This window comes from Bactrocera dorsalis, chromosome 3 (genome assembly GCF_023373825.1).
Source record: "Bactrocera dorsalis isolate Fly_Bdor chromosome 3, ASM2337382v1, whole genome shotgun sequence".
NCBI lineage: Eukaryota > Metazoa > Arthropoda > Insecta > Diptera > Tephritidae > Bactrocera > Bactrocera dorsalis.
Window position 1 is genome coordinate 74,290,336 of NC_064305.1, and position 23,951 is coordinate 74,314,286.

Sequence of the window (23,951 nt, forward strand, 5' to 3'; positions counted from 1 at the left end):
GACTTGACGCACTTAAGCGTGGCACACTCTTACTAACAACCAAAGCACTAATTATTATGTGACTTTACAGCTGAAGTAACGGTATAAGCGTAGACTAAGATAAATGTATATATGTATGTGTGCATTTGAGGCAGGAGGTTCAAAAAATGTGTTTTTGGCCTCACAGCGATGTTAGAGGGCGCACAAAGAGGGCGTGCTTGCTAAGCAACTAAATTCCCGAAAGAAAGTCTACTTAAGATGAAATTAAAATATATTTAAGCAAATGTCTTGGAAATGTGTAAATGATGTGAAAATTTCAGCTCTAATTTGTTGTAGTGGAAAAATGTTGAAGTCTTTTTGTTTTGGGAAAACAAAAAAAACCCCAAAAAATTACTTTTGTTTGCCACTATTGTTGCTTTTGTATTGTGTGACAAAGAGTTGGCCACAAGCATTTCATTTGTTGTGAATAAACTAGAAAAATTGTTATCTTCAGCTGCTTCCGAAGCTATAATACCCTTCATAAGTGCATTTTTTATATTATAAAAAAGTATAAAAAGAGCTTTATCTTGATTTGGAACGGTCCGTTTGTATGACAGCTGTATATTAAAGTGGTCCGATCTGAGTACTTTCTTAGAGCATCAAAGCGCTATTTTAAGTTATAATTTTAGAAGCTCAGAGCACTATTTTAGTTACTAATCTATACAAGCTAATTTCATGAAAATACCTTGTCGAATTTCAACCTGATATCGCAAAAACTGCGAAACTTTGGAGGGTCTCCTTCGTTTCTTCATGCAAAACTTAATGTATACTGTTAAGGGTATATAATGACTTACATTTAAATATAAGCACATAAGTATATATGTACGTCTTTATGTATATAACTATAATTCAAAAGAAAACAAAAGTAAGTTGCTGGAGAAATTTCATTTGAGCCACTCAACATTGCAACTAATATTTGATAACTGAAAATTGGTTAATGAGTTGGCTATTGAGATTTGTAAGCTTGATTAATACTAGGTCTTATTACAATAGGCATTTCGATAATGACGCTCGTTATAATTTGCTAATGACCAAGTGGTTATTTTTTAGGTTATGTTATAAATTACTTCAGCCGTCTCTGGGATTATGAGCTCGAAATGTCGTGGAAATATATATTTCTATTGTTAAGCCTGCAATTTTAAGAAAGTTAGTATATTTATTGCTTCCGCATATTACTTTACATAAACTTCAACTTAAAAGCGAACGCGAAGCCAAATTAAGCGTCAACAAAAATATTATACCTGCGCTATTTTTATATTTTGGACCGAATGATATCTAATTAATTCTATACTTTGCTTAATATTCGAAATAATTGTCATGAAATCAATATATTTAATATAAGTTAGTATATACCCGATATTATAGTGGGAGGAATATGTTTCACAGAGTATAATAGCTTGTGTACCCAACGGTTGTATGTATCACCTAAAAGTAATCTAGATAGTTACTGGGTTACATACATATATATAAATGATCAGGATAACGAGACGAGTTGAAATACAAATAACTCCCTGTCCGGGTGAGTTGTAACTTGAGTAAAATTGAGTTATCTTGGTGAAACTTGGTATACGCGTTCCTTAGTGAAAAAGTAAGGACGCATTCATTTGTGCGTAATCGGACATGCTTATGTTGACTTTTTACCGAAAATTTTGATTAATGTGTTAGATATGTAATTGAAATTCAAAAAAAAAAATAATGTCCTGATAGTAGTGTGTCAGTGTTACAAATGGATTGAATCGCGTCAATACTTCTCTTAGCCCCCTATACATAATACAACATAAAGATTTTTGAACTATCGGGCGACTTTATACCGCATATATTGGACAATACGGGAGTTATGCTGATGAAAATGAGAGAGCGTGTTTTTCTTATAATGATACATATTTGTGCTTAAGACAATATGTACTAAAGTCATGACGATATTTGTATATGTAGCTTCTACAGCATCCATGACCATTGAGTATTTGGGTCAGGTGGAAAGCTAGGTCCCCATGTTGTCTATATATCCACGCATGTTTGCCCGGAATCATTCATTCTCTCCTCTCTTTTTGCTAATACCTCAGAAGCGTCATTTGACATGGTTCGGAAAGCATTTATCATGCGTATTGCAGAAAGCCTATGACTGTGTTAATTGGTCTAGCATATGATTTTATGTCTAGCGCCTATATCCATATTGGAGCGGCATACAGTATAACTGATCTCATTACCTTAACTAACGGGTGATTTTTTTGAGGTTAGGATTTTCATGCATTAGTATTTGACAGATCACGTGGGATTTCAGACATGGTGTCAAAGAGAAAGATGCTCAGTATGCTTTGACATTTCATCATGAATAGACTTACTAACGAGTAACGCTTGCAAATCATTGAATTTTATTACCAAAATCAGTGTTCGGTTCGAAATGTGTTTTATCGACAAATTTTGTTCAGCGATGAGGCTCATTTCTGGTTGAATGGCTACGTAAATAAGCAAAATTGCCGCATTTGGGGTGAAGAGCAACCAGAAGCCGTTCAAGAACTGCCCATGCATCCCGAAAAATGCACTGTTTGGTGTGGTTTGTACGCTGGTGGAATCATTGGACCGTATTTTTTCAAAGATGCTGTTGGACGCAACGTTACGGTGAATGGCGATCGCTATCGTTCGATGCTAACAAACTTTTTGTTGCCAAAAATGGAAGAACTGAACTTGGTTGACATGTGGTTTCAACAAGATGGCGCTACATGCCACACAGCTCGCGATTCTATGGCCATTTTGAGGGAAAACTTCGGACAACAATTCATCTCAAGAAATGGACCCGTAAGTTGGCCACCAAGATCATGCGATTTAACGCCTTTAGACTATTTTTTGTGGGGCTACGTCAAGTCTAAAGTCTACAGAAATAAGCCAGCAACTATTCCAGCTTTGGAAGACAACATTTCCGAAGAAATTCGGGCTATTCCGGCCGAAATGCTCGAAAAAGTTGCCCAAAATTGGACTTTCCGAATGGACCACCTAAGACGCAGCCGCGGTCAACATTTAAATTAAATTATCTTCAAAAAGTAAATGTCATGAACCAATCTAACGTTTCTAATAAAGAACCGATGAGATTTTGCAAATTTTAAGGGGTTTTTTTAAAAAAAAGTTATCAAGCTCTTAAAAAATCTCCCTATATAAAAAATCGTCGGCGGGAATGCACACAGCCTTTATTTGCCATCATCCTAGATAAATCATTGTAGATTTTAGCTGCTTTACATGTCGTATTTTCCAAGGGCTCATTGAATTTGAGCCTTAAGTCCACTGTTACACTAAAGTACTTCAATTGTGGCTGTGAAATAATCTTAAATTCCCCTATAGTGAGCGATTTCTTTTTCTTCAATTTTCCTGTAGCTTGGCCTTCTATAATACAAGCATATATCTCGCGTTGTGTAAACACGATCGGGTCAGGCTCTATCGGGTTGGAAAGACAGTAATCGATACTAAAACAAATTCTCAGACATATTTGTAATTGCTTGATTCAATATCTTTTCAAATCCCATCAAATATGAACATCAGGATTGTCATAGCTTTGCTATGTGTAAGGTTGACAGAAATGCAGCTGCTATGAGCTGCTTCCCTGCGACCAAATCTATTATTCGAACCACAGTATGCCAGCAATTGAACCGTCTGAAAGAAGCAACCCGGAAGCTGCCAGTGTTACATAAGGGCTTCGGCACGCCACGCAAATCGATAGTGTCCTGCCAGAACCTCCCGGAGTTTTTGCAAAACGCAAAGAGAGTGGCATTATTAGATTAACTTCAAAATGACCGAGGAACAGACGGTAAATAAGGAGTTCTATTTGATCTTATTGAAGCGTTTGTGTGAGAACATCCGTCGAAAACGGCCGAACCTGTAGAAGAACAACTCATGAATTTTACACGATGATAATCTACCATCGCATCGAGCCATGATTGTGACTGAATTTAAAGTCAAAAACGGAATAAGTACCATCGATCAGCCAACGTGTTCATGAGATTTAGCTTCGTATATTTTTTTCTGGTTCCCCAAACTGAAATTGTCACTCTGTGGAATACGTTTTTAGGTGATCGGAGAGATTAAAAAAATTCACTGAAGGATCTGAAGGCCATTCCAAAAAGTGCACTAGGATATCTTTGGTATTTGTGAGGGGTATTATAACTTCGGAGCCAATATGTTTGCCATTTTAGCATAATTTGAATTTTTTTTTCGACATTCAAAGATAGCAATTTTTAAATAATTTTAACAACTTGTATTGCAAACAAAGTTAAAGTGATTAATTGAGTTACACTTAAATTTTTCACAGTTCGCTTTGAAAGTTCCAAAATAATTCGATTTAACCATTTGCTAAACTTTTACCGATACAACCATAAGGCAAATTAGACTTTTTACTTACGTAAGTATTTATATGCACATATATGTATGTATATATACATATATATACGAGCATATACAAGAGTTGTACATATGTATACACTTGTCACCGCTGGCAATTGCAATTTGAAAATTCGTTTGCGGCAACAAATACACTCATCCGAAATGATAAATGAACTCGCAAGCAGTTAAAATGCGATAAATGCTAGCGAAGAAAAGGAATTGCCATTTGGAGCAATTTGCCAACACTGTACATACATATGTATGTGCCATAAGTTCATGTAATAACATTTATGAGTTGCTTTGGTTTTATTTTTGTTTTGTCGTTTAACGCCCACGCTGCGCTTGAATGCAGCTGTGGCGCGAGCTGTCAAGAGGTCGTTTTGGCTCGCTTCTATTTACGACTGCAAGTGCACTCACACACACTTAGATACATACATAAATGCGCTTGAACTATTTTTTCACTTTATGGGCATACCGCCCACTCTTCCGTGGCGGCCAAGCGCCTTGTGACCATGCGCCAAAATTATGTTTTTTCTCTTCTCTCTTGTTTTTGTAGCACATTGCTACACATAAATAAAATATCATTTATTGCCATGAACCGGCGAATGTGGCGAACGAAACCAAAAAGGGTAGAGTTACACAAATTTGATTCAAATGGCAATGTCAATGGCATAAATAATGCTGGTGTCGAAAGCTCATATTTACCTCATATACACCATATATACATACATACATATGTATTTATTTTGTATCTATATATTATTGATATTTACTGCAAATGAAAGTGAAATTTTGTCCATCGAAATCGCAACAGTTGCCATTGAACTGAGTGAGCAAAATATGAATGGGCAAAAAATAGTAAGACTTTTTTCATAATTTTAAAATTCTTAATTTAGCATCACACCTCAATAATCGAAGAAAACTAAAAACTTTTTAATTGTCGATTGTCAAGCATCAATTCCTTTATTTTATAGACGTGTTGATCATCAGTTGGCCGTCCTGTACGTGGTTTATAGTCAACGCGTTCTCGACCTTCTTTGAATCATTTTTTTTTTCTTTTAACGAAAACAGATTTTTTTTACGTCTTATTTAAATAAAAAACTAGAAAAATAAATTTAAAATCGTACCTTATTATACAGGTTATATTATATATTAAAGGTTAATTTTATTAATAAGCTCAATATTATTATTTTTTTTTGCCTCAGCCTAAGATATGTAATATTAGGTTGTCAAATATCTCCCTTCCGCCTTTTTGTCTTTTGAATTTCGGGGCTATGTATAACGCGCTCGTACCTGCCAATACTATACATCTTTGAAAGGTCTTGATATAACCTACAAAACGACGCAAAAAAACCTTCTGGACGAATAGAACGAACTCGACCCATTTCTAAGGCGGATGGTGACTGGCGACGAAAAATTGATCACATAAGCCAATATCAAGTGAAAACGATTGGGGCCGAAGGCCATTGAATCGTCCCAAATAGTGACCAAGCCGGCATTGACGGCCAGGAAGGTTTTGCTGTGTGTTTGGTGGGATTGGTTGGGAATCATACACTATGAACTGCTCCCATATGGTCAAACGCTTAATTCTACCATCTACTGAAAACAACTGGACCGCTTAAAGCAGGCGATCGACCAGAAGCGTCCAGAATTGGCCAACAGGAAGGGTGTAGTGTTCCACCAGGACTATGCTACACAATTCGTTGATGACTTAACAGAAGCTACGGGAGCTCGGATGGGAGGTTTTATTGCTTCCATTATATAGGGGAGACATAACGCCAAGTAATTACTACCTGTTCTTTTACATGGCGAACAGCCTTGTTGGTATAAAGTTGAACTCAAAAGAGGCTTGTGAAAAGTGGCTGTCTCAGTTCTTCGCAAATAAGGAGAGGGGTTTCTACCAAGAGGGTATTATGAAGTTGCCGTCTAGTTGGAAACAGACTATCGAACGAAACGGCACATATTTGATCTAAATCTGATCACTGCAACACTTTTTATAAAGCATTGAATAAAGAGCAAATAAGCAGAAGGGAATATTTGACAACCTTAAATATATTTTCTCAAAATTTGTATTGCCTTTTGGCGTATTTTTACTAGTTTATTAGCCAATTGGGATAGAAAAATCTCAAATGGAGATTAGTAAAATGGTAATAAAGAGGAAAAATTTGATTTATGTGCATGCAACTCTTATTCATATATGTGTTTAGATATGTATCCGGACTTCAGTCATACAAATATACTAACTAAGTAGTATAGTATGTGGCACTTGTTAAAGCAAAGCGCCCGTAAGACAATATTTATAGAAAATGGTCATGATTAGCTGGCAAATTTAATCGACTTTATTTACTCTTCTCCAGTCCGTCGGAAGGTGGGTCTGGTAACTAAATATACAAACTCCTAATCGATTATTTGATCCAACCGTTAAGAAACTTATCCCTGTGTCCCTATTCACCTCACCCCTATTACACTCTTCTCTGGGAGAACAGTAGTGAGGAACAAATTTAAGTTTAATTTTATCGGATTTCGAAAATCCGAGGTATTGAGAACTTACTAAGTATCTGAAGAATGATAATCTCAGTCTAAGAGCCGACTTCGCTACCAGCAGCTTGTAGAACAAGTCTTGGCGTTAATCTCAGTGCTCGACTGTACTATATTCTTTTCATATGTGTAAAGTATTGCAGCTGCTTCCTTCACCCTAGCTTCTAAGTTTTGTTTCCTTGAAAGTTTCTCGTCTACAATAAGTCACAGTAGCTTGACTATATTTGTATCTTTCTTCTTTTTGTCATAATTTTTCTCTTTTTTTTAACCATAATATTCGAATTAAATTATTTGTGGAAAAATTTTTACAAAATAATACATTGAGACATAAATTGCATAAATATTTTATGAATATTTCCACCCACAGGTTGACATCATTAATCAGACGAAAATTATATCATTTAAATGCTGTTACAGTTTTAGTAATTTTTGACAAAAAACACAACAAATTTAATAATCAACTTGTGCAATGCACGAGATTATATTCAAGCCCAACCTAAATGGTTTGTCGGCGCACTCAAACAACAAAAACAGAAAAAAGTTGCTTATACGCCATGGCTCGTTTAGGCGCTAAATCGATGTGAAGCTTACTCGTATAATTCGTCTATTAGCGATTATACTTTCTCATTAAACCAGTCTAAACTCGTGTAAACAAAGAGAAACAATAACAACAATGTGGTGTGTATTCCCTTTTTAAAAGTCGGTTACATTTATTTTGTAGTTATTTAATTTTGGTTATTTTACGTAAATTTCGCAAGCCAAAATTGGCCTGTCAACATAGGCTCTTTCATCACACACACATACATATGTATATAATTTACTTTAAGTTCGAGACATGCGCTTGTTCGCATTCATTTATAAATTCATTAGTGCATACACGCCTGTTGAGCAAAAACCAGCTCAATGGCGCTTCAGCGATTACTCAAGACGCCACCAAAATTGTCAATTGTCGAACTGAGACGGCAAGCTGCCAATCAAAAAAGTGGTGAAAAGAAAAACGAACAAGTGTAAACGAGGCGAGATTAATAAATGTTTGTTATTTTTGGATGAAACGATTTGAAAGAGGGAGATTAGTCTTATGAAGACTATCATGCACTTATGTAGACTACTTTTCTGAAATACCTATACCATTTTCCGTAAACAGCACTTGTAGTTGAATCACATGACATGGGCATAGGCAGTTAACAGGATGAGTTCTTAATGTGGTTCGCTCACATAGTGTGCTAAAACAAAAAAAAACACAGTTGAAGATATATTCCATAAGTTTGGAAAAACACCAAGGACCAAAATGCCGGCGTAAAAACAAAAGGTTGAAATTTACCTCAAAAGTTGTTCGCTTTTGCAAAATTCAATTTTTGATCAGATCAAAAAATTGGGAAGACATTTTACGAAGAGATATTTGCGGAACATGCAGAAAAAATTTCATATTTATCGAATTATTTATCTCTGAGTAATCATTCAAGTAAATTCGAAAAATATTTTAAAGATAAACGGATTGAGCCGATTGAACTGAGTGACTACACTTTCCAATCCTGTAACTTGCAAACTATTTAGATTATTCATTTAAAATTTTAGTATCATATATTTAGAAGTGTGAGTTATTGAAATATGCAAAAATAAGTAATTACGAGTAATTTCTTCAAAATTTCACTCTAGGTGACCCCTCAACTAACGGGTGATTTTTTTGAGGTTAGGATTTTCATGCATTAGTATTTGACAGATCACGTGGGATTTCAGACATGGTGTCAAAGAGAAAGATGCTCAGTATGCTTTGACATTTCATCATGAATAGACTTACTAACGAGCAACGCTTGCAAATCATTGAATTTTATTACCAAAATCAGTGTTCGGTTCGAAATGTGTTTCGCGACAAATTTTGTTCAGCGATGAGGCTCATTTCTGGTTGAATGGCTACGTAAATAAGCAAAATTGCCGCATTTGGGGTGAAGAGCAACCAGAAGCCGTTCAAGAACTGCCCATGCATCCCGAAAAATGCACTGTTTGGTGTGGTTTGTACGCTGGTGGAATCATTGGACCGTATTTTTTCAAAGATGCTGTTGGACGCAACGTTACGGTGAATGGCGATCGCTATTGTTCGATGCTAACAAACTTTTTGTTGCCAAAAATGGAAGAACTGAACTTGGTTGACATGTGGTTTCAACAAGATGGCGCTACATGCCACACAGCTCGCGATTCTATGGCCATTTTGAGGGAAAACTTCGGACAACAATTCATCTCAAGAAATGGACCCGTAAGTTGGCCACCAAGATCATGCGATTTAACGCCTTTAGACTATTTTTTGTGGGGCTACGTCAAGTCTAAAGTCTACAGAAATAAGCCAGCAACTATTCCAGCTTTGGAAGACAACATTTCCGAAGAAATTCGGGCTATTCCGGCCGAAATGCTCGAAAAAGTTGCCCAAAATTGGACTTTCCGAATGGACCACCTAAGACGCAGCCGCGGTCAACATTTAAATGAAATTATCTTCAAAAAGTAAATGTCATGAACCAATCTAACGTTTCAAATAAAGAACCGATGAGATTTTGCAAATTTTATGCGTTTTTTTTTTAAAAAAAGTTATCAAGCTCTTAAAAAATCACCCTTTATATAGTTAAGTATAGACGTGTAACTTCAACCCTGAGCATTACTTTTCTTTCATAAAACAATATTGAGTAAAACGGTTCAGTACCAATTAGAAAGAAAAAATAGGTTAAACTAAAGTGAAATATTAATTGTAGATTATTTTAAGATCATACAAATACGGAATTATTGGCCGACAACCCTTGGGTTAATTTTTCCTAAGTTTTCCGCCAAATTTCCAACCAATGTCGTACCGCAATCAACATATTCGCCCGATTTAGCTTCGTGTGACTTCTGATTATTCAGAAAACTGAAACGGTGTCTCCGTGGAAACCATTTTGAGTCAATTGAAGATATTATAGGTGAATCGCTACGCGTTTTGAAGACTATTCCGGAAATTGACTGTAATAGACCGCTGTTTTGAGAATTAATATAAACGTTGGAACGAGTTTATTGTAGCCAAAGGGGATTACATTGAGATTTTGATGAATAGTACAAGTAGTACAAAGTCCTGCTATTTTTACTCAAAGTAGTATATGCTATAGTGTTCCGATCGGAACAATTTGTTCGGAGATTTTATTATTGTCTTGAAGAATAATCTTTGCCAAATTTAGTGAAGATATCGCGTCAAATAAAATGTTTTCCATACAAGGTGATCTAGTTGATCATTTATATATAAGTATATCTGTATGCTTCATAGGGTTCCTGCATCTTCTTCTAGATGTTACCAAACAACGCATTGAAACAAATTCAGGTATATGAATGAGGATGTAAAAATGTTCAAGTTCGTTCTAAAATATGCTTTTGAAAACAAGTTAGTAACCCAATAAGATTTAAAGGTTATACCAGTCTAAAAAATGTTCAAATGGTTCCATTTACTGAACTGTTGAACCGTTTACCATAGGTCAGTCTGCTACGGAACATAATACTTCAAACGCGTTTTTCTAAAAATTGCGTTTTTTAAATCGGCGGTGATGATAATCGGACACTTTCGCACATATCCGTTTTTTAGTAAGAAGCTAAGTAAGTAAGTATCCGAAGTAAGAGCTAAGTGCGCCGTCTTTAAACGCGTTTTTCTCGAAACTGTTCTTTCGAAGTCGGTTGACAAGATTTATCGAGAACTACTTAACCGATTTCCATAAAATTTTATACAGATCTTTGAGATATACGTACAATTCTTGAAGACTTGACCGCTTATTTTTCGATTATCGCATCCATTTTCCGATGGTCACCGGAAATAATGTCGAAATGGCCGAGTTGAAAATATTTTTTTTTTCAAAAATTTCAGAATTTCGTTGTTAATAGTGTATACTTGTAACAACAAAAAAATCGAATAAAATATTTCATTTTTTATATGAGAAAAAAATTGTTAAAAAAAATGGGCTGTTTTTTACACGAGGAAACCCATGTTACCCTTAAGGGCTCTCAAGGTTACGCCATCTTAAGCTCACTTCTTATGTATGTCTATGGATTTGCTAATATCCCTAAAAACTATAAATTAAAGTATTGGAATTTAAAATAACCTCGCACACTTATCAAACAACCCTCGTACATATGTATACATAGTTAAAATTACAGCAACAACTCAACATGTGGTTCGATGATTTTGGCCATCTCCCGCTTTCTTGCCATCAACTGTCTCTGATTATCTGCCAAATATTATTTTTCTGCACACATACATACATACATTTGTGTTTGAGCTCGTGCACGGCCAGCAACTGTATGTGTATATATGTATGTATGTACATTAGGGTGATTCAAAAAAAAAAATTTTTTGTTTTTTTTTATTGGTACTCGGAAAAATGGGTTCCTAGACACCTCTAAGAAATCATCTCCAAATATGAGTTTTTAATTGTAACGGGAAGGTCCTCCGCCTAACGGTTTTCTATTTTTTCTTATTATCAGATAGAACAATTTATATCTCGCTTCCAACTACTTGAAAAAATATCGTGTTAATTAGGTTTTGTAGGAAATTGAATGCTCTAAAATATGGTCTCTCATGATTTTTTCGTAAACCCAACCGTTTAAAAGGTATTGACGGTTGAAATTTGACTATTTTTGGAAAAATTCTTTATTTCTTATTAATTTTATAACTCAATGAAAAAAAATTATTATGAATAGGTTTTTGGAGAGGATTTCTTAAATTTCTATTTCTATTTTTCACAGAACCAAACGAAAAAAAAAATTTTTTTTTTTGATCCACCCTAATATGCATTGATGTTTGACGATGAATATCTCGTAAACGCTTAACTTAATCGAAAAATCATAGTAGACCATTTTTATAGAGAAGTAAATTTCCTACAAAACTATGTGTTTCATCATTCATAATAATTTTTTTTCATTGAGTTATAAAATTAATAAGAAATAAAGAATTTTTCCAAAAATAGTCAAATTTCAACCGTTAATATCTTTTAAACGGTTGGGCTTACGAAAAAATCATAAGAGACCATATTTTAGAGCATTCAATTTCCTACAAAACCTAATTAACAAGATATTTTTTCAAGTAGTTGGAAGCGAGATATAAATTTTTCTATCTGATAATAAGAAAAAATAGAAAACCGTTAGGCGGAGGACCTTCCCGTTACAATTAAAAACTCATATTTGGAGATGATTTTTTAGAGGTGTCTAGGAACCCATTTTTCCGAGTACCAATAAAAAAAAACAAAAAATTTTTTTTTTGAATCACCCTAATATATATTTATATTTTCCCATCTTAATTGCTTAATTGAAGACTTTTAAATATTTGCCTTAATGTTCGACAAGCAATCGTCCGTTTTAATTAAATCAACAACGTTTTACTGGAAATGTCAATTTATCAATTCGGACGAATGTAAAGTGCAAATTATGACCAATTCTCCACGGTCAATATGCAATCAATATTTGATTTGCAGTCATGTACCCAAACACACACACACATATGCAAATGTTAATGCAAATTTTTACTAAATGTAAGCGATCAGTTGGCAGCCGAAAAAATACTAAACAAACAGCAACAAAATTTTAACGAAAAACATCCATAGCAAATAGCAAGAAGAAGTGCAAACAACAGCAACAACAACACAGTTGAAACAACACAAGCAAGCGCTAAAGGCGACGATTGCTATGCTGGCTGTGCGCTATGACGTGCATGGCATCTCCATTAAATTATTTTTTTTTAGTTTTTTTATTATAATTTCACATTTTGTTTAACATTTGTGGTTGTTGTTGTTTTTTAAGCTCATGTTTACTTTGTTAAATGCTCAATGTCGCCACAATAATCGGTGGCAGCGCCAACATCAGCACCAACAACGGATGCATCTGCACGACAGCCGGCGGCGCTTCGAGCTGCCTTCGAGTGCACAATAGCAACAACAACACATTTCGAATTTTGAAACATTTCTTGTTACAGGTTTAAGTTTTATTTGACGTCAGTGGCATTTAAGCGCGTGTGTAAAGCTTTAAGCTTTGTGGCGCCACTAATCAAAAGCAGGAAGTTATGGATATCGCTTAATTACCACTGGGGAACTTGAAAAATTATACAGCAAAACACTTTTTGAAGATTAGTGTTGCATTTGGTAGAATTTATTTGTAATTTGTAACATATACAGGGTGCTCATTTTGAGTCGGTATGTGAATATTGTATAATTTTCAAAAAATACACTGAGAAATCGTTAAATTTAGCTTCACCGAAGCTATAATACTCTGCACAAATGCAAAAGATTCCATAAAAAACTTGATTTGGTCGGTGAGTCTCCTGAGATTACATCGTTGACTTTAACATGAACCCTTGCCAGTTTTCGTGAAGATATCTCCTCGAATGACCAAAGTTTTTCTTACGAAATCTAGATTTTTATCGTTCAGTTTATATGGCAGCTATATGCTATAGTGATACGATCTGAATAATGCCTCCGAAGATTGTCTTAGACCTAAGACATAGACCTATGTCGAAAATGTACGCTCAAATAAAAAAGCCATCTAATCTAAGCTAACGATGAGTTTATATGCTATAGTGTTCCGAAATCAGCAGTCAGAATTGCTGGTATCATAACTCAACGAGAAATTAACCGATTGACTACAAATTAAAACTGAGTATTGTTGAATATATCGAATACCTACGGTATTTTTGATTGGTTGAAAATTGTCAACTTCGCATTAAAAAAACGACCATTTTTTTTACCTAAAAAAAAAAACCAATTTTTTTTTTTCAAAATTACGCCATTTTTTAATTTTTGATATTTTTCAAAGATCGTAGGTCATTGTATAGGAAATATCTTTAAGTTTAATAAACGTTTCAAATTTTTTCGTTTGAGCACTCATTCGGCCGGAATCACGCCAGCAGTTGGAGCACTTCTTTTTTTGGTACCTCCGAAGACAGCTCATAACTTCTTTATTTTTCATAATTTTTGTAAAAAAAAATTTTTAAAATATAGCTGAAAATATACCTTATTACGTTCAAAGAAGTTCAAAAATATTCAATCGCGTGCTTTCTCCTAAAAAAATTGGCGAAAATCGCCTAATTTTTCATGCGTCACATTGGTATAGCCCCTTAAGGCGCATGTCATGAATAGCACGTTCAATATTGGCTTCTAAAACTTGTAGAGAGTCCGGTTTTCTCCTAAAGAACAATGACTTCAAATAACGTTACAAGAAGTAGTCTTTTCAATGTTACAATTTCTCCAAACTGAGTATAAACCAAGTAAGATCTGTCAAAAAAAGACCAGGTACGAAAAAGGTATTGGCTCATTGAAAACCACACGTCTAAAAGAATCCCCATTACTATTTATACCAAAATACTTTTAAGTATTTCTTACGCCATCTGGGTACATTTGTCTAGGTAAAACACTGAACTAAATTCATATTTCGACAAATATTATATTTTTATATCAATGTGCTTATGTTAATTTCTAATCTATTTATATTTATATACTCGTTATAGGTATCCATCAGGATGAAGTTCCTTCCAAAACAATTATTTTTATGATCTGAACTGGCTTGTGATGCGGTCTGCACTGCAGTTATTTGGATTTTGGGAACAAAAAGAGGTCACATCTCACTAAAAATGGCAGTAAAGCAGAGTCAACAATGATTTCTGATGCGGAAACTACACTTTTGGAGCTTTAAACGATATTCTTGTCGTAAAAAATCCAGGACTTTTAGTTGAAATGCTTTTAGAAAACAGCAGAAACCGAAGTATGTGGTAGTTATAAATAAGCATCAATCTTGATATAAAGGCAACGAATTTCGGATCCTTCGTAGTATAAAGATTTTACTAGCGATGCCGCTTACGATTCGCTTACTTACACAATTGACTAGATAATAATTATGTGGGAACTCTGATTAAACAGTCTTGATTATAACTACATATGTATATGCATATAGAGATTGAATACGTATATTTTTCGCTCCCACTTGTTGATTCAAATAAGCGAAGAAGCCAATTAATTAAGTAGGGATATACTGTGGATTATCATCCATTTTCAAAACAATGCTAAAAGAAATGTTTATGCTTGTAAAAAATATAGGTGTTTAATAATATTTTAAGAAAGCCTTTGTACGAGTATAATGTCAAACAAAAATGTAAATGAAAGTTACGCAAATTTAATAAAATTAAAACATAACAATAATTTAAAAATTAAAAAAAATTATATTAAAAGAAAATTTGTTGCTTTTTGTATTGGAAATAGATGTGTAAGCAGTATGCGCTCGTTTATTTTATGATCTTTTTCAGAAACAGTTCCATAATCAAGGCAGCATTCTATCGAAGGCAGAAGCAGAAGTGAGATCTAGAAGTAATCAAATCACTGATATGATTTTTTCTGCACAAAAATGGTCATAAATTCCTTAAGGAAAATTAATAATGTTTTTCAGCAGTATTAACTTTAAACAAAAAAATTGTTTCAATAAACTTCCTGAGCTTTCATTCAGACATATCATCTCATAGCAATAAAATGTGCATACTTTCAATTTTATCCCAAAAACAGTTCAAATTGTATCCAATTATTCCAATGGTTACAATTTCCATTCATTCCCATACTTACTTATTACGAGTATATGTACATTTCATAAAAATACATATTATTGTTGTTGTTGTTGTTATTTTTATAAATCAACATTTCATTAAAATGTTGTTATTTTTATTTTTATTTTTATTATTTTTATTTTTATATTTTTTGTTGTTATTTTTATTTTTATTATGCTCAATTTCATTAATTTTCTCCAAAACAACCAAAATCGCTGTTTTCCCATACGCAGCAACCGTACTGTACCGCCGCAGCGAAATTTCTCTGGTCGCACTGTGGAAATCGCAAAAAATTCCAAATTTCAATGCGGCGCATTACACCAGGCACCCAGAACGGCCCAGTAGGTGGCTGCAGCAAAAGTTTCTGTTCATATGTGTCACCCTGTTTCCAACTTGGCTTAGCGGAGACACAATTTACACACTTAGCAAAGACACAAGCCTCGATGGCAGTGGAAGTTGAAATACAGTGCTGTAAAAACTGTTTAACAGTGCTATTAACCAGAATATGTTAGTAACATTCTCTGAATTAATAGCATAAGCAGAGGATGTAAATAAACATTTATTTGTATTGAGCGCATATTTGAAGCTACGCAAATGCAATGTGTGAACAATTTTGTTATGTTTTATATAACTTTTAATTTTTTGGGTTTTTTGATTAATTTGAATTTTCGTTTAATTATTTCTTGTCTTTTTATTTTATCTCAATTGTTAATTTTTATTTTATTTTCTATTTTTTTTGATGTTTTCTTAATTTGCTTAAAATTTTTCTCTTATTACATATAAGAAAAATTACTTTTCCTTATTTTAAATTTTATTATTAGTTAGCATGTTAAACATTAATTTTTTTAGCTTATATTTTCTTAATTTTTTTAATTTGAAAATTAAAAAGTGAAGAAGAAAAAAAAATTAAGAGTAAATAAAATAATTAAGAAAAATTCAAATAATTAAGAAATACATTTTTTTCTAATTTTTTATAATGTTTTCTTAAATTTCTTTAATTTTTGAATATTTTTTTTTTAATTTTTTATATTTTTATAGTTTCTTCTTATTATTGTTAACTTATATGTATGTAAAAAATAAGAAAATTTATAAATAAGTAAGGAAAATAAAAAAAAGAGTTACAGAAATTTAAATAATTAAGAAAACATATGAATATTACAAAAAACATAATATTTAATTTTTTTATTTTTGTTAATGTTTTTTTAATTGCTGTAATTTTCCTTAATTTTTTATATGCTTTAATTTCTTCTTAACTAAAAAAAAAATTATGAAAAATTTATTCTTTTTAATTTCTTCTTAATTAACAAAAAAATTAAAGAAAATTTAAAAAATTAAGGAAAATTTGAAAAATTAGGGAAAGTTAACAAATTTTTGTTCTCTTTATTTTCTTCTTAATTAACAAAAAAATTAAAGAAATTTTAAAAAATTAAGGAAAATTTTAAAATATTAAGGAAAATTTGAAAATTAAGAATTAATTTTTTAAATTTGTTGTTTTAAATTTATTTTTTTTTTAATTTTTCCGTATTTTATTATTTTTTAATTATTTCTATTTTTAATTTTCCTTAATTTGTTAACCTTTTTTTATTTTCTTTATAATTTGTTAATCTTTTCCAATTTTTTAAATTTTCTTTAGTTAATTTCTTCTTCAATAAAAAAAATTTAAAAAAAGTTTATTTGCTTTAATTTCTTCTTAATTAAAAAAAATATTAAAGAAAATTTAAAAAATTAAGAAAATTTTAAAAATTAAGAAAAATTAAAAAAATTAAGGAAAATTTAAAATAAAACTTCTTAAATGGTTTTTGAAAAGTTTTAAATTTTCTTAATTTTTTTTTAATTTTTCCATATTTTTTTTATTTTTATTTTCCTTTATTTATTTTTTTTTTTAATATTTCTTAATTTGTTAATCTTTTTTTATTTTTTTATTTTATTTTTTTCTTATTTAATTATTTTTTGACTGTTTATGTTAACATGTTTGCATTTGTCTATAGCTTCAAATATGTTCAGTTCAATTAATTTTTTCAACATATAATATTAAAACACACAATTTAAACAATTCGCTAAATATGTTTATAAATATTTAAGTTTCATCGGAATTACAAAACTTCTTAAAAATGCATAAACTTCAGTATAATCGACATTTCGTATTACATTTTAAATATTATATAATAAATTGAGTAGTTCATATATGCGTGTATATACTGTAAAATGTGCGCGCCGAACATTTTTTCGCTAACGTTGCATTAAATGTGGGCAGATAGACTATCGAGAAGCGGTCGATTTCTTTTTGTTCTTTATATATTTTTATGGATTTTTTTTTGTTATTTATATATAGTTTCTATTTTCATTATTTTTTTTTTTTATTTTCGTTTCAATGTAATATTAATTAATAATTTTTTAATTTTAATTTTTTTCACTGAAAAGCACAGGAAAATTATGTGTTTCATAAAAACACGAAATAGAAAAATCAAAGAATATAAAATGATATAAATATACATATCTGTATATATATATGTATGTTCTACCGAATATTAATGCACAATAGACGCCACAAAGCCGCTGCTTAAAGTTAAATAAGATACTTATATGTATGCATAATAATAACTTAATATACAAAATGTACAAATGCGAGCGAGTGTAAATATATAATATATAATTTTCGTAAAAATATATTTTTTTATATGTAATAATTAAGTAAGCAATAGAAATATACTGTAAGCATATTGGCGTTCAACAGTCAACAAAGTAAAAATATTTTTTGTTATTAAATATAATTTTGTTTTTTAATATTTTAAGTAGATATATTTTTGTATGGAAAAATGTAAGTGCTATCGTTATGTATGTATGTGAAATATGTGCCTATTAATGCGCATGCGCGTAAAACACTAAGAATCTGTCGTTCAACTACTTATGGCAAACAAAGCGCGCAAGTCTACAAAATCTAAGTACAGCGCGTCAATCGCACCGCGCCACCTTACTTATTGAAATTATCGATCTGCTGTAGCACCCAACTGCGCGACGCCACCGCGCTCAAGTGCGGCGGGCAGATGACAACGTGCGCAGGCTTGCCAGCAATGCACTGCGCTTCAGCGCCAATTAACGGTGACGGCGCAGGCAATTCCTTGCGCGGCGACGTCACTTTACTGATATTGACGCGCGGTATGCCAGTTGGCTTGGGCGGCACCTCGGGGTTGCTGCGATTGCGCGCTGGTGGCGGCGGCGGTGGTGGACTGCTGGGACGCTTAATGCCGTCGCTGGACTCATAGTCTGCGCGCTTCTCATTATCATCACTATAAATGGCCGAGTCACGGAAGTCATTCTCCAGGCAAGCCTCGACGTTGTCTTCATATACGAAATCAGAGTTGCTGGCATCGCTGCTTAGTGTTGAGCTGGCGGCGCGCTTCTGATCACAAACGCTATCATTGGAAGAGGTGAGCGAGAAAACGGAATCGCGTTGTAGCGATGCATCGGAGCTGGTGTTAACGTTGACGGTGAAGAGTGTACGCGGATCGGCGTAGTCCACGTGTGCCATGCGCTCGCCCACCGCTTCACTGCCCTGCCGGTGTAGTATGCTTTGACGGCACATTTCGGTTACGTCGGAGACGCGTCGCTCGGGCGGTTTGTTTGAGCGTCCAAAACTGAGCGCGATATTGTCAATGGATTTGCGCGCACGCGGCAATAAAGAATTGTGCGATGAGGATATATTCTCATGTGACGATTTGCTGCCCATGCCGATGGCGGTGTGTGCGCTGGTGCTAAATAAACGCTTCATTAGATTCTTTGGTATTGGGCGCGCGTAGATAGCTTCAGTGTGCGAATTGCTGGTGTTGTTGGAGATCATTGAAATATTGCTGGCTGAAGCGCACTCAACATTGATGACTGTATTCTGACTGTCGCGTTTTAGCGTGCAGGTCGAGGAAGACGTGGAAGAGCCAGAGCTGTCGCGTTGATCCAGCGGCGGCAGTTCAATTGGTTCGCGACGCAGTTGCGCCTCACCACTACTAGCGCGCTCTGCCAGCGTTTCGTTGCCAACTTTTTGCAGCGCGCCTTCTGGCGAGTAAACTAGTGTGACATAATCCGATTCTGGACGCGGCGCTGGTGGTGATTTGCGCTCGCGCGTCTTGCACTGCTGTGTTGATACTGAACGTCCCAGCACCGGCGAGAACTTATACGGCACGTGTACATTGCGTAGCAGTGACTCATAGATAGGCTCCGCGTCGTCTTCTTCGTCTGGCGTGGCTTGGCGCGCGTCGTTAGCAGCGGGCTCACACTCAGACTCGAGTGGCGGCGGTGAGCGCGATGGCGGACGCGGCGGCAACTCATTGAGCAGCAGATAGTCAGGCGACTCAGGACTGCCTGGCGCGCTACCGCTGCCACTGCCACTGCCACCACCTTGCTCGGTGCGTTTGCGTTGCTGCTTCTTCTTCGCTATGCGCTCGAACTCCTTATTCTGTTTCAGTAGATCCAATATTATATCTGCGTCCTTCTTCTTCAATGTTGTCAACAGCTCCTCGCATTGCTTCTCCAGCTGCATTTGTATGCTGTCAAGATTCTGCGTAACCGTCTTTGCATCTTTCTGCGCGCTGCCGCTGCCAACCGCTTGTTTCTCTTCTAGTAGATTTTCTGTGGACTCGGTAATCTTTAGCTCAGTTTTGGGCGCATCATCGAACTCACTCAAATCCATGTAGAACTTGGAAGTTTCCTTTGTTTTGCCAGTGCGTTGTTTCTTCAACGTAGCAATGCGTTTGGGTATCGTCTTGTGGTTGTATTGCTTTACCTCAATTGACTTGCTCGATTTGGATTTACGCGCATCGAGATTGGTATTGCTACCGTGCAGCGACTCGTTCTCCTCATCCAAATCTTCACACTGGAAACTAATGCGCGGCACCGATTTGCTGCGCTCCTTCAGCGCCTTCAAACCGAACAGCGGTGACTTGGGCGATGCGCATGCGCTGCGTCGTTGATCACGCATTATGCAGCTGGTCAGCTCCTCCTTCGCTGCGGCATTTTGCTTCATCTCTTTGCCGCTGCCGCTATCCGCGTTATCAGCTTTCACAGCGCTTGCCTCATCGGCTTTGCCTTTATTCTTAATGACCGCGGCGAGTTTGTGCAACGCAGGCAACATGTTATCGTCGATGCTGTTGGTGCGTGCCAGCGGTTTGCCCTCTTTCGCGACCGTTAACTCACTTTCAGTTGTTGTAGTTGTTGGTATTTCACGTGCTGCGTTTTCGGCGAGTTCATTGAAGCTGTCGAAGGATGTGGAGTTGCTGACGGTCTTCCGTTTGAATTTCGAACATTTGCGTATCTCGCTGCGTCGGTACTGATTGCGTCGCTCCAAGTAAACGGGCGTTGTCGAAGTCGAGTGCAGACTCCACTTCCAGGTATTCTTATCCGGTGTGCGGTCTGCAAGCAAGTAAGTAAGCACAATTAGTTAATTTTTTTTTTATTCTTTAGTTAGTTCAATTGAAAAGTTGCTGTAAATAATAGAATTTATAAAAGCAATCCGTGTGGCATATACAAAAAACTGTGGCACAAACATTTTGTGTTTGCTGTTGCAACAGCAATGCAAATTTACTTTGGAGTTTGTGCAATGGTGAATCAATGTGTGTGCGATGTTGTCGCTGCACAAATGCCAACAAGTCAACATGTGAGACGCGCGGATGAGATTGATTTACATATGTACAAAGATGAGTGGCAATAACGGTAACAATGGAACGCAAATCGAATTTTCTTACTTTGGGTACTAAGTTGATGCTTTTACTATTCAATAATGATATGGTCAGTTGATATGTTAAGTGGAGTTTTTTCAATTGGTAGATTCTCACACACATACTTGTATATTTAATATCACTAAGAGAATAATGTACTACGCACTAAAAAGGGACATGAAGGCAGATTCTGCGACTCCGAAGAATTCGAGACAAGAGTAGGAGAGCTAAATATCTTAACGTTGGCTACAAAACCGCTGGCATCCCTAGACGAAGGTAAAGGAGAAACTGACGGAAATAAACTGGATGATGAGCTCACCCGTTCCGCAGCGTCCACCACCGCAACGTTTTATTGCGGTTGGACCCCATACCATAAACCAGCTGCTCCGCAAGGATGAAGGAGTAAGCAGGGAGAGGTATTGGCAACACCTCCAAGGCATGCGCCACGCCAAGTTGCTAATGGGTGGTTACAATCTTAGCAAATTTAAATATGTAAACAACCTCTCAATGAACAAACTCTAGCTACTTGTCGCTTTTTACACTGGCCATTGCAAGGTCAAGAAGCACTTACATAGCATGAGCCTAGCTTCCAGAGCATATTGTCTGTTCTGCCGCAGTGAGCCTGAAACTCAAAACACCTGCTAAGTAACTGCACAGGAATCTGTAGAAGCAGGATAATTTGGCTTTTGGATCCATGTTTCCCAATAGGGATCTCATCGCTTCAATATCACCTAACAGTTTATTGGAATTTATGAATACCTGCTATAGGTCCATGCCCTGAAGTAATGTAAAAGTAGCCCATTCCATGGTAGAAAGGGGAGTAATTTAGTGGTTACAACATTCACGTAGAATGACGATCCCTATATGGTGCGAAGGCATTTTAAGCCCTCTTACGGTCTAAAAAAAAGTTCTTATAAGTGTGTCATAGGAAAAGCACATTTTTATGCCAAATAAGCCCTAAAGATTGTTCCTCGGTGGTCGGCTTAGCAAACATTATTTATCTGAACTACGAGAGTAGAGTTCTGTACGCCATGCTAGCGCCGAAACTCTATTTAACTGCCTCCTTTATGACGAAATCTGGAGGAAAACAGGACTACATAAAGCCTTTCCGCAAAAGTCTTCCTTTAATACCGTTCAGATTCTTCAAATTTATATTTCTTGAAATCATATTATATGAGAACTTATTGCCGAGTCATACATTTGAAATAAGAGATTATGAAGTCAATAAATCATATCATTGCTTTAAAAAAATATCAGAATAACTTTGACGCACAAAATGACATTTCTCTTCAGTAACGTTTGCCATTTCATCATTAAAAGATATACTATCCAACAAGGCGAAATTTAAAATTTACTATCGAAATTCGGAGTCCGTGACCTCAACTTTAAGACCGCTACGTCTAATTAATGGTCGTCATAATCGTCCTGCCAGATAAATAACTGAGCATCTAGTGTCAAATTCAAGATCTAATCTAAGATTATACTGACGAAAGAGCTAAAGCCGTTTGACCACCAGAATCAATGATAATTTATGATATGGACTTGGACTATATGTGGTTTCAACAGAACGGCGTCACAAGCCACGCAGGGAATGTCACAATCGATTATTTGAAAACCATGTTTGAACATGTTACTCAATTGGCCGCCTCGGTCATGCGATGACGTCGTTAGACTATTTCCTGACGGGCTACCTAAAGTCCATGGTCTATGCCAATAAGCCAGCGACGATTGATGAACTTCGTACGAATATCGAACTTGTTAAATTGCAGCAGTATCGGCCGATTTATGCTTCAGCGTCTGGACTTCTGCAAGCGTGCCCGTGACGGACATGCAAAAGAAATCGAGTTCTATATATATAATATCATTGAATGTGCCTTCACAGAAATAAAGCATTGTTACTAAGTGTTTACTGGTCTTAAATTTTTTTAAAAATACTGTATTTCCCTATTTGGATATATAGATCCAAAGGCCTTATACTTGGGTCTACAGATTACCATTCATTCTAGAATCTGGCGATCAGGAGTTTTCAGATTTTTTTAGTTATCAAGCACGAGAGAATTTCTTATGTTTTTGAATATTTGAAGAGATACTGAAAGTAGTTTATGAATAAAAAAGTAACCCAAAACTCCAGTTGTGTCTGGAATATTTTTTCTGAGCAGGATGATTGCATAACCTGCAATAATAATTTCTTTAATTATGGCATCTTCAGAACGAAATTAAAACGTCGATAGTCGAAAAACTAAAAATTTTAATGTTGAAACTATTAACCTCAGAAATAAAGAATGGAACCAAAGATTAATTTAAGGGACCACCACTTGGAAACCCACGATTTTTCAGGTTCTCCTTGGCCAAGTTTCTTAAAATTTTTAGAGAGTTAGTGAACTGTCTTTTTTTTCAAATGACTATTTTTAAAAAATTGGAAACAATCAAAAAATCTTTTAAAAAAAATTTTAAAGATTAGTATTTTTTCTCGTGCAAAGTTTTTGAAACCCTCACTTCATCAGCTGCTAATTCTTGAAAATTTTATTTATTAATTTTTTTGATTTGTTCTTGAAGACTTGAACTGGAATATCCACTTAAGACTTTTTGGTTGACATTAAAACGAATATACAACAGCAGACTACTTAATTAATTCGCAAGGAGTGAAAAATTATTTTATACAGCGTACTACAACAAAGCTAACTATATAATCAACAGCTTCCCATCAGCAATAAGTACGAATTTACATATCAAAAACACATGCA

General features: G+C 34.9%; 1 protein-coding gene and 1 long non-coding RNA gene across 2 annotated transcripts in view; one reads left to right on the forward strand and one right to left on the reverse strand.

The window, feature by feature from the left end:
• The window catches only part of LOC125777330 (uncharacterized), an 86,920-nt gene extending 71,583 nt beyond the window's left edge, over positions 1-15,337 (forward strand). Inside the window, exon 4 of the long non-coding RNA XR_007422247.1 lies at positions 14,420-15,337. This is a non-coding gene — a long non-coding RNA (uncharacterized LOC125777330). The remainder of the gene's footprint in view (positions 1-14,419) is intronic.
• Positions 15,338-17,511: 2,174 nt separating this feature from the next.
• Positions 17,512-23,951, reverse strand: part of LOC105224569 (uncharacterized) — a 239,313-nt gene continuing 232,873 nt past the window's right edge. Inside the window, exon 8 of the mRNA XM_049453214.1 lies at positions 17,512-20,902. Coding sequence (XP_049309171.1) covers positions 18,474-20,902 — 2,429 coding nt within the window. The 3' untranslated portion in view covers positions 17,512-18,473. The remainder of the gene's footprint in view (positions 20,903-23,951) is intronic.